Here is a 15,902-nt window from a genome sequence, read left to right as displayed (position 1 = left end):
ATTCCATCGATGGCCTGCGTATCAGATGCACGCCTGCATTCCCACAGGTCTGGCGCAAGGCCCACTCCCCAGGCCCTCAGTTAAATGCAGGTTCTGTGCTACCCAGAAGACACACACCCACAGCCTAATTTCGGCTCTTGAGCCTTTCGAGGGTAAGGCGGCTGTCTCTCAACCCTCCCGCACCTCCTGTACCCCCCCATTCTCTCTGAGTGGGAAATCACACACCCTCCCACCAGGATCACACACACACACCCATAGAAACAGCCGAGGATACGACACAACTCCCATAAACAGGAACTTTATTAAACTACATGTTAGGTAAAAGAACATATAAATGGACCTTTAAATACATTCAGTTCATCTTAAACAAATTTATATAGAAACGTATGTACATTTCTCCATTATATACTTAAATTATTTTTCCAAGCTTACTACCAATAAAAGGTAATAGAATGATCACCTGCTCGCACAGATGTATACACAGATGTTTTCCACAGGGCTAAGTAACACACCACTTCTCAGGATTTCAAAGCAGCAACCCATTCTGAAGGTGCCTTCTTCTGAGCAGGCCTTTACATGAGGCCTGTGCTATAGGGACGCTGAGGGTTGGTTCAGAGAAGCTGACCCCAGGCAAATGGGTCATTGGTTGTTTATGATGATTTGGACTCTTAGAGCTAGAAGGACCCTTGGAGACCATCATTGAGGCCATGTCCCCACTTCTGCAGACTGAGAAACAGAAGTTTAGGGGGAGGGAGTGATTTGTCAAAGTCACATGGCATTGGTGATAGAGCAGGGACTCAGATCCTGTTTTCCAGGTCCTGCGTAGGGGTCCCGACTCCATCACTATCCACAAATCCAAAAACTTTTGACCTCTTTCATCCATCTCCCATGGGCCCTATGTTTTGAATGTTGTTGGATGCATGATTAAATATGATTTCTTAGCCTTTTTTAGATGGTGAAAAACAGCTCAGCATTCCCGTATCCAGCTTTGTGGAGCCCTGGAAACATCTACTCAGAGCTATTTTTACAAGAGGTTTTGTGGTCTGCTGCCTCACTTCTTCAACCATAAAGTTTACCTTTTCAATTTGGCTGACTTATGGAAGCTCAGAGTTTCCAATTAATTTGGATGGAAAGCAACATTTTACAGGAGGGAGACTGTAACATTAACCACATGGATTCATCACAAATACATTGTATTTGCCTAAATCCACCGATCACCGTTGGATCCAAAACGAGGTTTCACTAATAAGTGACCAAAAGTGAAAAAAAGTGGAGGGCAATTTTTAAAAAACGATAAAGTTTCAAGAATTCCCCCATTTCTCAATTAATCTCAGAGGAAAGCAGTGAATGGATACTGTGTAGAAAAAGGATGTTTTCCCCTTTCTTTTGAATGAAGCCTGATTTTTTTTTTTTTTTAATTTTGCCTGATGATATAAGTTCTTCTGAAAGCAAGTTCATTTTTTTGGTCTGTTTTTAAAGACTTGATTTGGTTTTTCTCAGGATTTAAAAACCACTGCATCAAAGAACAGACATCAACATTAAAAAGTATCATCACAGAGAGAAAGAGAGAGACAGAGAGAGAGAGAGAGAGAGAGAGAGAGAGAGAGAGAGAGAGACAGAGTGTGAGAGATGCTCCAGGCTCCAGGTCACAATTGCAAAGACGGAAGGGCTGGGAGCAAAAAGATAAGGAAGAAAGATGGGAGACGGAAGGGTTTATTCTTCCCTGTAACTAGAGCGAACTCAAGTCATAGCAGCCTTCACTCAGTTTTACAACAGGTACACGAATGAGAACACACAGAACGGGAAATATGCGCTCAGCTGAACAGCCCCTGACGCCTTTCCATTATAATATGGCACTTCTAAATTCTGGAAGATCCAGTACTCTCCCAGGGGCTGCCATCCATCTGCAGAGGAGGCTTGCCCTGCAGCCACGCAGGCCCCAGAGGCACACACCCCATTCCCATGGTGCCTGCCCTGAATACATGGGAGCATCTGATTTCTGTCCACCAGCCTCATTTTCCCTCCTGCTCACACGCAAACCCACACCCAAAGTTACGCAGGGAGAGACGAGCAAGGCCAAAAGTCTTCAAGGAGATGGTGCCAACCATAGGCAGAAAATCTTCAAGGAGATGGTGCCTACCACAGAACACCAAGGGCTGACAGAGAAGTCCAGTTGCCTGCAATGGACAGTGTGGGCAGGTGGACCCCTGAGGCCAGAGAACACAAGAAGATAAAAGTATCTTCATATTAAGGGGTTTTTCTTCTTTTTTCCCCTGGGAGGGATTTCACTCTCCAAAAAGAACCAACTAAAACAACATTTAATATTTATAATAAAAAATAAGTCTTTGATATATAAAACTGGCCAAAATTCTTTTTTGACTCGTTATATAAGAATGACATCTTACACGTCGGGGTCTTCACAGGGTCTTTGATTTGGGGGAGAGGGTTCGAGGGCACACACCTCTGGGGTGCGGCGTGCGGGAGGTGCTGGCCCATCACTGGTGAACCCACGTCCTGACTCGGGATTTTACAGCAGGAGTCAGCGCAGCAGGCGGCAGTCCACAGGCATCCCGGACTGTGCATTCAGTGACACGAGCGTCGGCAGGCGGCACCAGTGGATCGCTTTATGTGGAACAAAGACATTCGGTGTTGGCCTTTCACAGAAGTCTGTCCTCTCCATTTGAACCCCAGCAGGTGACAAAGCACAGGCACCCATCACTTCCGTAAGGGATGAAACATGTTCCCCAGTGTGGTCTGATTTGGGCCTTTCAGTCGGATCGAGGCCCTTTCCCCAGATCCTCTGCCCTTCAGAGGGGTCTCTGTCTTGGCACTGGGACCCTCAGCAGACTCCAGACCCTTTTTGGGGCCCCGGGCGCTGCTGGTTCGCCGCAGGGTGCCGCTGTTGTTGGGGGCGGCGTCCTCAGGGCCACCCTTCACCCTCAGCTGCCGCTGCGAGACTGTCCGCGTGATGCCAGGGACTTTGGCCACAGGAGGGGAATCTGTTTTCATGGAGCGAGATGAGGAGGCCACCGTGTTTCGGGCGAAACTCGGGATGGGGAGTGGGACACGGGGGACACTGGGGACTGGCGGGGGCTTGGGGTCTTCTTGGGGGCTCTCGGGGCCCTGGGAGTTGGAGCAGCAGATCTTATTGTCCTCAGGTTTCTGTCTGGTGACGTTTCTGAGGGGCTTGGCGCTGGGCTTCCTGACGGAGCCCCGGGGCTGCAGGGAGGGTTCCTTCCCGGGACGGGTGCTGCTGGAGCTGCCGCTGGCTCGGCGCAGCCTCTGCTCCTCAGCCACCGCCACCGGCCCTGTCGAGGGCCTCCTAGGCGACGCATCTGAGCTCCCCCGCACAGCGCTCCGGCGCGACCACGGCGCATCTGTGCTGCCGGGGGTCTCCCGAGGGGGCCGCTTCCAGCCCGCGGAGGCCCTGCTGGCCCTGGAGATGGGCACGACCTTGCGCATGCCCTCGCTCTCCGAGGAGGTCAAGGTCCGCACGGGCTTGGGTGCCGCCCCCTGGCCCCGTCGGCCACTCCCCGGCTTGGAGGCCACCTGGGACACCTCTTTGAGGAAGTTTCTCTTTGGTGCCACCACATCCTTCCCTTTCGCGGGTCTGTCCCTGGGAAGGCCACCCTTACAGCTGGGCCCGCTCTTCGTGGAGACGGGGGCAGGGGCTTCCCCAGGGGGGCTGGAAGCAGGGTTAGAGGAGACCTGGCTGCCACCCGTCTCCCCAGCCCCAGAGGACACGGAGCCATCCCCTTCACCCCTCTCCCCCGGCTCCCCCGCTCCAGGTCTGGAGTCGGTTCCCTCTGAGCAGTCCAGGGTCAGAGAACAGTCGGTGGTGTCCGAGATGTAGACCAGAGGCCCCGGATCTTTGTTCTCAGGGTCACTGCTGCCCACAGATACCAGAGCCGGGCTGCTGGGTTCATCAGGGGCAGCACTGCCATCCCCCAGGGCTGGACTGAGGCCCCGCGGGGCACCTCTGCCCACACGTGTTAGGCTGCCGTTGCTGGTGCCAAGGGGATGCAGGCTCCCATCCTCCAAAGACACTACTGGGGTGAAGTCATTCACGATCAGCCGGGGTATCTCTGGGCCCTTGGAACCCTGGAGATCGAACTGGGCCAGCCCTGTCACCAGCTCATGCTCCTTAATCCCCAGAGCCAGTGGCGAGAGTGGAGGGGACCGGCCGGGACCCAGGCCCACAGGTTCGCTGTTCCTCTTTCGAAGGATGCTGACGCCGCCACGCCGAGCTTGGGGGAAGGCGGATGCAGCCTCCCCAGGCCGAGGGACTGGGAGCTGGCTCTGCCAAGCTAAGGATGGGTCAGGGGCTTCCTCCTGGCTCTCTGAGGCCTCAGGTCTACATGTGCGGCTGGAGTCCTGGCCCCTTGGCTCTCCAGGATCCATCCAGACTACGGTGGGCCAGGCCTGCCGGGGGCTGCTCCGGGGCAAGCTGTTAAACTTGTTGGGCTCCTCTGAGCTGCCAGTGGAGCTCTCCAGGAAGGTCAGCAGCTCCCGGTCAGCGGAGATGCCCAGGGAGAGGCGAGAACGGCGGGTGTTGGGGGGTCGGTAGGAGGGGCTGATGGGCCTGGGGTGCAGGAAAGAGGGCAGGTCCTCTGCACCCTTCTTGGTCAGCTGCTCCACGTCATTCTCACTGCTGCTCCGGCCGAATCCCCCAAGCTCCCCAGCCGTCCAGGAACGACGCTTCTGCTCCAGCTCCTTGAGCCGCTGCAGCTGCCTCAGCTCCTGCACCTCCCGGTCATGGTTGTCCTGAACGAGGGGTAGAGAGAAGCCAAGAGATGCATGAGGCACGAGGGAGCCGTGTGCAATTCCAGAACCACCTACCCTAGAACTCCAGTGAGAGATACCCACGTGGAGAAGAGACCTGGGTCATGAGCTTCACTGAGACAGACTGTGTGTGTCTGCACCTGCGTGTGTGTGGGGAGGGCTAGGTTCGCCCAGCCCTACTTGGGGATCTGACTGGAGAAGCACACTAGGCCTGGCCCCAGTAATCTGTCTAAGGTTGTCATTGGATCACTGGGCCCAACTTCCAGTCAAGGCATTGTCCCCTCAGGGCAGGATGTGATTCCACACATGCCTGCAACCTCGACTCTGAGGAAACCTAACTTGGTTTCTAAGCAGGGCAAGACAGAAAAGACTTCCAGGAAAGTGCTATGTCGGCAATGGCAGAAAGAAATACTACGGGTGTTAAAAGGGGGAGCCTGAAATTGTCCCGCTGTGTTGCATGATCTACACACACACACACACACACACACACACACACACACACACACTCTGTCTCTCTCTCTCTCTCTTTCTCATGTGCAGCACATTCTACCTAACAAGGATTTCAGTGCATAAATGCATACCCAAGACATTAAGAGATGTCTTTCAAATCTCTGTTCTCTGAACGCTCCCTGATAAAGAAACACCAGAAATGCCACGGTGGCTCTGTCCCTTGTGCCCCACCCCCTTCCCACAATCAGAGAAGAGGATTTGCTTTCCAAAACCTTCTACCTTACAGCCTGCTCCAAGCGCCCAGCCCTCCCCCAACCAAATGGAACCAGCACAAAGGCACATACCAAAGCACACTTAGCGCCTGGCTGTGCACTTTAAATATATCTGTGTCACATAAATATGTGGCTCTCACAACCCAAATCTGTTATCCTTAGTATTTGTTACTTGAAAATCACTTTCCTCAGACGGTGGACTTTCCCATCCAAGTTTCTGTGAGGCTCTGGCTCTGGCTGGGGACTCTTGGCCCCTCCTGCAGCTCTGGCCTCAGACACCCCATGTTCCCATGTCTCTGAGGCCGTTCTTTTCAAGGCTGTCTGCAGTGGGGGCGGGGCTAGCTCCTGGCTCTCAGGGCGGCTGGGCTGAGAGCATCACACAGGTGGTTTCTCGGGCCTGTAGGACTCTGCCAGGGAGTGAGGGCCTCAGAAAGAGCCAATTTGGCCTCTACCCCCCACCACCGCCTCCCCACTGAGCTCACTGCCTGGACCCAGGAGAGTAGACGTGGCCACAGGCTTAGCCTCCTTCTCTTAGCTGGATAGAGAAAGGAAAGGTTGAGAACTCAAGTAACTCTGGGCTACTCACTTAGGACTGAAGAGAAATTTGACCAGTCCTCAAAGAAATTCGGCTATGGACAAACCTACATTTAAAATATAGGGAAAGAATGGGCCGGCCCCATGGCTCAGCGGTTAAGTGCGCGCACTCCGCTGCTGGCAGCCCGGGTTCGGATCCCGGGTGCGCACAGACGCACCGCTTCTCCAGCCATGCTGAGGCCGCGTCCCACATACAGCAACTAGAGGGATGTGAAGCTATGACATACAACTATCTACTGGGGCTTTGGGGGGAAAAAAATAAATAAATAAAATCTTTAAAATATAGGGAAAGAGATGACGCACAAGTATTTGGTTCCTCGGCACCACGTGAAGTGAAGGGATGTTTTGTTTTTAATTCACAGATGAAAGTTTTATTTGCAAAGCCAAGCAACCCAGAGAGTTTTCTGGCTTCTGCACTGAACTCAGAGATTCCTGGAATTGGTGGTGGAAGGGCAAGAAACATGGCTGTTGTGCTCAGACAGCAGTAGGCTCCCTAAATATTTGAGAATTTCAAAGCCTGCTCTGGTTCCCATGGTGCCCACTCCCAGAGCAATGGCTACTGTGCTCGACACAGGTGAGAGAAGGCCTTCGGATCATCCCACCACAATGCAGGTCTCCCTGAAAGAGGAAATCCTCTCCTGGGGTGGGGGTGAGAAAGTCATTCAGGATCTTCAGACTTTTTAATATCCTGACTGCCATCATAAATAAACTTTACCAACAAAATGCTTTTGGGGCATTAAAGCGAGTGTCAGTATGAGCAGCAAAGTAGCAGAAGCAGCCAAATGCCAGACTCCTGATGATACAAAGTGCTTGGGGCTGGAATGGCAGAGCCGCTTCCCAGTAATCCCAACTGAAAGCCTGGCAACGCTGCCTGAACCAGACTTTCCTGAAACCGTGGAAATGCTGAACCATCTTTGTGCCATGGGCAGCGGGCTGGGTCCAGAAGAAGAAAAATAAAAATGCAAACAACTCAGAAAACACAGAGATGCCCTCAGCCGTACCTTAACCGCTTTGTTGAACTTGATACAAAAGTCTCTAAATATCTGAAGGCATTCGTCCAGTTTCATGGTTTCTTTGTCTTCGCAGAAAAAATCTATCAGGGTGTGGGCCTCGTCCTGGAGCTCTTGCTTCCAGCGCTCCAGTTCCGTCAGCTTTTCCACGGCAAACTGCAGGAAAACAAACGAGCACACGCTGAAGTAAACAGGGTCGGCTGCGAGGCGCTCGGCGTCCCGTCTGGTGCCCCGGGAAGACGTGCTCCGGGGTTCAATTTCAGGTCTTGAAAAGGGAAGGTTTATTGCAAGTCCACTGCACTCGGAGCCAAAAGGAAAAGAATTCAACCCAAACTAAACCTTGGGGAAGCAAGGTGAACTCCTGTGTGAGGCCTGGAAGCCACAAGAGATTAAAGAGCTTTAACCTGTGGAATGCCACTAACAAAATGTTCACCTTTAATGTCATTGAAAAAATGACACGGTGTACAGTTGGTTTTATTAAGGAAGACCCATTCTGCGTCTGTTCTTCCTTCTCTTAAAACCGAGTCTTATACTGGCCAAGAGTTTACTTTAGGGTCCAGAAGGCCCTTGTTGGATTGACAAGTTGTCTGCTGAGAGGTCTGCCCTGTTGAGAGGGAGTTTAAACTTAATTGCAAATGAGCTACGTCAGGGTCAATATCACCCCCACAGGACTGAAGCTCTCGTGCCTAGACAAACGCCCAGCAAAGGCTTCTCATACAGGGGTGCTTGTCCAAGCCAGCTGGGAAGCACTGTCTACAGTCCATGCTTGTACCCCACCCATGCAATTGAGTAGGTGTGGGGTGGACCTGCCATTAATATTTTATTAAAACTCTGATGGGTACCCATGGTTAGGAATTATTGCCGGATAGAAATCCATGCTCTTTACTTCTTCACTGTCTCCTAATTCTTCTACACAAAGTCTCCAAGGCCCCTTCAGATCCAAGTACTGCCACAACCAAACAGTGGGAATGACAGAGCTTGCTTTCCTCCAATGAGCTCCCAACCCTTTCAGGACAGGGATCCACTAGGGCCAAGGGGCACAAACCCCCTTCCCTAACTGCAGCTCAGTGACTGAATGCTGAACTGAAATGAGCACACAGCAGGCTGGAGGAGCCACAACCCCATGGAGACTGAATATTTGGGATCACACTGAAGTCTCACACTGCTTTCTTTGTCACTGAGGAACAAGGCTTATATGAAGAAGAAATGTATGAAATATATTACATTATGAAGTCACATGTATCATGCTTTTAAAAAGGCTTATATTTGAGAAACTTCTTTTTGAGTGGGGGGATGGGCCTGGCAAATGGTGAAGTTATAGGTTGCCCACCCTTGAGGAGTAGAATCGCTGCTTGAACGTGCTTGGAGAGCTACAGAACCTAAAGAGAAATTCCAAGAAGACTCATCACCTCCCACCCACTCCAATACACTTTCCCCCTTAAAAGCCCTTTTCTTACACCAAACATTCAAGAGGTAGCAGGAAACCAAAACTATTTAGGAAACCAAATACCAGAGAAAGTAACCATCTGAGTCAGTAGCCCAAGGCAGTGTGTACATTCATGCCATATTTTTCTTTACGGAAAGAAGGTTATTAATGAAAGGATAAATCTTTGCCTGTCATTGTTCCACAAGGGGAAAGGTGGATTCCAGCCAAGAACAGCTCAACTGCAAAAAAATAGGACTCTTGACAAGAATCTATATGGGAGCTCAGCTCCACCTCGTATGTCTCATCACCAGATCCCATGGGCATTGAGACAATACTAGGAAGGAAAAACTTAAATGCACTGCAGTCACCTTTAGGACTTGGGACAGTGAAACATTCCGAATATGGATCTGAAAAATCACCATGCTCAGAGTTATTTGCCACAAGTTCATTTTCTACACAACTAGGGCCATAAACGAAAAAGTCCAAAGCTACACTGGTAAAGCGTGATTGACAACAGATTAGCAGTTCCGGTAGCAAACTCAACTTTCCATCTCTAACTTGTCTGCTACGGACCAAAGTTCCAAAGCAATTTACTCGGTATTTGTTGCCCACAGGGTCAAAATACTGACATAGGTCTGCAAAACTGTGTTCCTGTCATTCTTCTGCTCAAAAACCTTCACTAGTTCCCCACGGCTTAGAACACCAAGTCCAAAGTGTTCAGAGGCATTCATAGCCCTTCATGGCCTGACCCTATAACCTACCTTAAAGAATTGGATCTCCCCTATTTAAAAAGAAATTGAATTTAAAAAAGAAAAATAATAGCTGCATGGGATATTTTATTTACAGAGAGAAAAATGACCACCAAAAAGAAGCGTTTAGAATTAAAACAAGGTCGCTTTTGAAGAGGGGTCTAGATGCGCGGCTAAGACAGACCTGCTTTTCATCATAAGCCTTTCTGTATCACTATTTAGCATAAGATATTAATATTTAATATAAGAACTGGAGAATGAGACATCCAGAATTCTTATCTCGATGAATGATGGGCCTTCTCCTTGAATTTCTGGATTGGTTTCATTTGAATGTGCTTACTACCTACTGTTAGGTGTTTCTGTGGTGGTGTTTGCTTTGTGGTTTCACTTTGAGGAAAATCTGTGCACTTTAAAGGGAAAATCAGAGTTTGGTTATATTTGAAAGAAAATACAGAACACGTGTTTAATAATAAAAATAAACTCACAGCAGAGCCAAACAAAATCAAGTGTTTGCTGATGGGAGCTGAAGCTCACAATATTTGATGTAGCTTAATTATGAGTAGAGGCCCAGGTTGGTACAACCTTCGGCGCATGCTGTTCCTTCCTAGTGCCAAGGGCAGCCTGCCACACATGTTCCACCTCGCAAGTCTCAAAGCACTGACATTTAAGGTAGCACACCATTTCACCCAAGACTGAAAGCATGAAACGGTGCCACTTTTTTTAAATAAGGAAGAGAGAAGAAGTATGTCAGACTATGTGATTAGTGAGTCACAAGGAGCTGTCACAAACACATCCACTCTGCTGTTTTTTGTTGATGTTATTCGGAGCAGCTCCCGACACACCCTGTGCGGCTGAGGTATTCTGGGTATTGATAGGCACAGCTATCCTGTGTTCTCCCGTGCTCATTAGAACACATGCCAAAATGCAGCTTGTTTCTTCAATAAAAACAAGTGAAGGAACCACAGCCCAAGTTCTCAGGTGTCTTTACAATTTCTAGGGAACGTCATTCTGTTGTCCAAAAGTTTGATTGGGAGACAGGAACGCCTAAATCATGGTTTAGAACCAAAACTTGAGTTCCCAGACATAACTTGCCAAGCGTAAGCCCCAGAAGCTGGTACCTGTTCACTACGGTGGGGTGCGATTGTGCAAACGGAGCCGTGATAAACCCCGGGCCCAGCCCCTAACAAACACCTGAGGCTTAGACCCTACTCAATATCCTCTGCTAAAAAACCAATCCAGCAGAGAATGGGCATTGAAATACAAAGTTCCTTTCACTGACTTGGGGGAAAAAATATGAATGGGAACCTGCTGCTTCCACAAACACGCCCATGCAAATTTAACCAGCCTCCGCGGTGCTGCTGGAAGATGAAATTAGAGGGACTGACTTGAATCACCCACAAACCTGAAGGAAATCTTCCATCTGCTGACAAAGTTCACCATCCCGCTGGATGTTTTCCTTTAGAGATCTTGTCCTGACAAAGAGCGAGTGTAGTTCTGCCTCCGTACTATCCAGAGATAATCTAAAAGAAGAAAGGGGAGAGTGGGCAGTTGGCACAGAGAAGCCATGTGTCATGTAGGTACATCAAACAAGACCAACCGTTGGTCAACCCTAGAAACAGAAGGGGAGAGCTACTGCGGTGACCTTTACCTATCCCTGTATTTAGAGCTTCCTCCTATGTTTTTTTAAGCCTGATTCCTTCCTAAAGGCACACAGTGGTTCAAAGAGAGCAGGCTGTAACTTTGCTCTTGCTGGTGAGATAACCAAAACCATGGGACTTGTCTGAACACCTTTATGAAATAAGCATTAAAAGCTAAAAGCCAGCAGGACTCAGATCCTTACACTCTCCTCTGGCCATTAAACACAAACACAAAAGTTCTAACTCACGAAAAGCAAGACAGCAAACGCTGCTAATCCTGACACTAAGGGTAATAGGGAGAGTCTAAACAGACTTCATGTTGGTTGCCACAGACACCCAGGGTAAGCACTGTGTTTTATTTTTTTTTTTTTGTGAGGAAGATCGGCCCTGTGCTAACATCTGCCAATCCTCCTCTTTTTTTGCTGTGGAAGACTGGCTCTGGGCTAACATCCGTGCCCATCTTCCTCCACTTTATATGGGACGCCGCCACAGCATGGCTTGCCAAGCGGTGCATCGGTGCGCGCCCAGGATCCGAACCGGCAACCCTGGGCCGCCGCAGCGGAGCGCGCGCACTTAATCACTTGCGCCACTGGGCCGGCCCAGCACTGTATTTTAGAGGGAACTAACACACAGCTAACAATTCTGCAAAGAAATGGGAGGACTGATTGAAAGGCTTTTGTTCTGTATGTCAAATCAAGATTAGTAGAGCATGAATGATGTTTTTGTCACCTGGTAAAGTAAATAAGTGACACCTAAAATCCAGGTGGAATTCCATTAGCAAATTTATAAATTAGGGTGCTTTCATGCTTCCATTGTCAACCTAACTTTTCTTTTTGCAATAAAGTTTTCCACCTTCACTGGTCATTGGCAACCATCTATGATCTGTTTATACTTCACAAGTGTATTTCACCTTCCACTTCAAATAAACAAACCTTACTGAATAGGTTTTTTTCTAAGACAATATCTAGCTAAACTTCCTCATCTAACTCTGACCAGAAATGTCAATTCAAAAATCTAATGTTATTTCTCTCTCTCTGTCTCTTAGTAACATTTCTATACTACTCAGAGGAAAAAAGATTCCCACACAAATTTGTTTTAGTTTATATCTTATAAGATGCGTGTTCTCTTGGGGGAATAATCTGGCCATCTGTAATCATGAACTATGAGCCGTTCACACCTTTGGGCTGATAATCTCACTTTGCGAAAGATGTGTAATCTGTAGTTAGATGTTCAGAGTCAATAACATTGAGACAATGGCCAGTGACAGGGCTTGGCTTGAAGAGCTATGGTTCATGTGTTTATGCATATGGTTCATAGCTGTCTTGAATGGATACAGTCACTCAGATAATAAGTATATGACATGAACTGGCTTGATACATGAAGTGGTGTGCTGAAGCCAGCTCGCAGGAGGCGGCCATGGGTATGGGTATCTCTTCCCAACTCCGCATTCAGTAATGCCGAGTTGGTAGCTCACAATCAACCATGGCAGCAATATTTATACACAGAAATCAGCAAATGCTACAAATCAGGACTCTTCTCCCGAAAAGCTGGTTATTGAACATTTACCACTGAATGCATGAATATGTATTACAAATTTAAAAACAGAGAACTCAAAACAGCAGCACACACAGATTATAGCTACATTAAAATACACAACTGTATTAGGATGAGAAGCAAATTAAAGTGCTGTAAATAGAACTTTATGTTGGGGAGATACTTTCTCTGTAAAGTTGAGTGACTAATTTAAAACAAAATCCTTTCACAGCCTTTGGTATGGTTCCAACTTCTTCTAATGCAATAGAAAATAAATGTTCCATGTTAGGTTCTACAAGAAAGAGTGATGTATGGCCCTGCAAGTTTGACTGATATGCACCAACTCCCAAGGTAACAGGCTGTGTTGTTTGAGCTCTGTCTTTTGGGTGTGGAGGGATTTGAAGTTCTTAATCCATATTTTTTTTACACTGATGATATTTATTAGAATAAACTGCAATAGGTATTTTTAGATTAAAAATAAAGATTAATTTTTCAAAACTCCCAAATTCCAAAGTTGCACACACCTCTGTAAGCAAATGAAAGGAAGGTCTGAAAGTTCAACAAAACTCTTTAAAGTTCAAGCTTAAATCCAGAAGTTATGAAATATTCATCAATTTTCATAAGAAGATAGTTTAAAAAAACCCTTGAATTCTCACAATTTACCTTCAGTCTTCCTCGCTTACCTAGCAGCCTCCTGAACATGATGCAATTTTTCAGAAAAGTTTAGAAGAATGGCATCTTTCTTTTGTGCTTCCTGGAACAAAAACAGAATTTTCTCTCACTATACGGATAAAACAGGGAGGAAATCATTTTCTCAGGGCTTAAAGGAAACTTAACATCACTGTTCCCATTTTTACGCTTGATACATTCAAAGCAATTCACTGAGCCATGAACTCTGATATTCTCAGTAAGATTTACCAGAACTCCCCTACTCTCAGGTACACTTAACTTCCCAGAGCAACTGACCCTGACATAAAACAAAATTCATGTGCAAGAAAACTCAACAGAAGCAGGTGGCAGCTTAGCAGGGCCCATTATTTCTAAGAGAATCCAATATATGCTGATTAAATACCACCCATACCTATGAGAATGCCTTTAAATAGCTGAGATACCTTCAGCGGTTAAACTAGTTTGCAAACTGAGTTTAATCAGAAGGTGCAAGAGCCGTGGAGGAGTTTGAATTCTTCAGTTGTTCAGAGGGTGCAAGGAAGGCAGATGGGAAGGGAGCCGTTACCAACTCAGGACACTTTTTCCCATGGGCAGGGACCAAGATACACAGAGCACCTGGATAATGGATCCAAAAGGGCTGCCAGAAGACTCTCTGCAAGCCACGTGGGCCGAGGAACACATTTTCTGGTTTTAATGCTCTGAAAATTAACTTTTACTTTAGTACTGAGTTAAACATGCCCTCTGTCTTCTGAAGAATGTAATAATAATAGTGTGTATTATTTATGGAGCAATTACTATATACCAAACACTGAGCTAAGCACTTTCTGGAATTATCTCCTTTGGCCCTCTCAATTACCTGGTTTTGAGGTAAGTATCACTATCCCCAGCATTAGATGAAGAAATTGAGGGTCTTAAGGTTTAAGTGACTTGTCTCAGGAAGTACAGCTAATAGAGGACAAGTCAAAGTCTCCCAGCTCTGCCCCATTGTGAAGCTCACACTTGAAACAAGCATGCAATGCAGCTTCCTCCCCAGGTTAAAGCTCTGTCTATGTGACTGCTGTCAAAACAACAAGCAGATTCAGTGAAGGAAGAACAAATCAGTACAATTTGTTGAGATAAATTAACAACAAAGAGATAACCATCCTTGGCTGATTTTTCACTTTAACTTGTTATTTTGGCATCACATAGACCCACTCAAAAATGGAAGTGATAGACAGGGTCCAGACCCCAAACCCTGTGCTAGCGAGTGGTAAGACACTCTAACCCACAGCTCAAAAAGGAAAAAAGCCGAAGTGATCTTTTTAATTGCTCTGACTCCCTCACTCTTCACAAATAGCTGGTCAAAAATCTAGTGACTTCAACATTAGAAATGTTGCAACACCCAGGCCTCTACTCTCCATCCTTGTGGCCATTACTCTGATTCTCAACTCTCACCAAATAATTAGAGCCAACTTATACCAAGAGGTGTTTCTAGTTCCAGTTCTCTGTCCACTCCAACCCACGCTCCACATTGCCTCATTTTCCTAAACACAAAAACAAACCTGGTCATGCCATTATGCTGTGCGCAAACCTCTCTTGGCTCCCCATTGCTAAAGCATGAAATCCAAATGCCCCAGCTTCAAGATTTGAATCCTTCATAACCTGGCTTCACCAACCCCGACCTCTGCCTCACTCCCTGACCCCTCACTTCCCTCCAGTCCTATAACCCTAGGCACAGCTCAACTCAGGAATTTGCAGATAGTGCTTCTGCAGATAGAACCATCTTGGAACCTGCCATGCCCTTTCCTAACTCTGTCTGACGCCACCTTATGCCTCAGAAAAACTCCACCACCCCACCACTTCCAGGGGGATTCATACACTTTCCCTCTCTGTTTTAATCACTTCCACATACCTGTGCAACAAAGTGCAGAAGATTCATCCCAGGTTTGTTTGCTTTTGTGTCTGCCAATTTGAGCAAAGAAGACAGTTTAAATCCTACTGCATTGCCAGCATACCCTCCCTAAAGAAGACAAATCAAAAGAGAAAAATATACACATACCTTTAGACAGACAAATAAAGTTGGAAATACAACATTTTTGTTTTTTTGAATTTTACTTACTGCATTCATGATATTCCCCGCCTGCAGCACTAAGTGTAATATCGAATGCAGCTCCTCACACAACATCAGCTCTGTCAAAAAGAACACACCACAGTGCCTTAGAGAAGCCTGCAGCTTAAATGCACAGAAGACAGCTACCACATCCAAGTTCAAGTGTATCTGAAGCAAGCTCTGACCCTAAACTGTACACAAAGACTGAAAACCACAAATAAAGCAGCACATCTATGGTATATCTAATGCACCATTTGCTACTGGCCATTCACATCCTAGAGTTTAACTGGGAGTCAAATATGTGTGACACATCACAAAATAGTTCAATAATTAAAATATTCAAGTCGTGGACAATGCAAAGGCCTTATGAAAAGCAGTATACTGTGTTATCGCAATAAGTTTCTTCTCAGCAGTTATTTCTTTCTTTTTTTCCTTTAAATCCACTAGCCTTTGAGACTATATTTATGGAATATGAAAACTAATAGCAAGCGACATTTTGCTTAGTCGATGAGCTACAAAGAGATAAAACGTAAACAGACTGAGATGACATGTAAATAACTTGCAAAGTACCATCCCTTAGAGACCAGTCACCAGAGAATCTTTCCATTTTATTCAAAACTGTACATTTCATTTGGATTGGCATAAAGATTTAAAAAGGAACTTATCCTTGTAATATATTGGTAAACTAGTT

General features: G+C 46.9%; 1 protein-coding gene across 3 annotated transcripts in view; it reads right to left on the bottom strand.

Moving 5' to 3' along the window:
• Positions 1 to 282: 282 nt before the first annotated feature.
• FHDC1 (FH2 domain containing 1) overlaps positions 283 to 15,902 on the bottom strand; it is a 38,660-nt gene continuing 23,040 nt past the window's right edge. For all 3 annotated transcript variants that reach the window (XM_058550217.1, XM_058550215.1, XM_058550216.1), the window contains 6 exons: positions 15,221 to 15,291; positions 15,014 to 15,121; positions 13,137 to 13,207; positions 10,686 to 10,803; positions 7,100 to 7,264; positions 283 to 4,764 (listed from right to left, as the gene is read on the bottom strand). In XM_058550217.1, the coding sequence (XP_058406200.1) occupies positions 2,716 to 4,764; positions 7,100 to 7,264; positions 10,686 to 10,803; positions 13,137 to 13,207; positions 15,014 to 15,121; positions 15,221 to 15,291 (2,582 nt within the window). In that variant the 3' untranslated portion in view covers positions 283 to 2,715. The remainder of the gene's footprint in view (positions 4,765 to 7,099; positions 7,265 to 10,685; positions 10,804 to 13,136; positions 13,208 to 15,013; positions 15,122 to 15,220; positions 15,292 to 15,902) is intronic.

Source organism: Diceros bicornis, chromosome 11, assembly GCF_020826845.1.
Source record: "Diceros bicornis minor isolate mBicDic1 chromosome 11, mDicBic1.mat.cur, whole genome shotgun sequence".
Classification (NCBI taxonomy): Eukaryota; Metazoa; Chordata; class Mammalia; order Perissodactyla; family Rhinocerotidae; genus Diceros; species Diceros bicornis.
The sequence above is the reverse complement of the archived record's forward strand: the minus strand, read 5'-3'. Positions and strand labels throughout refer to the sequence as shown.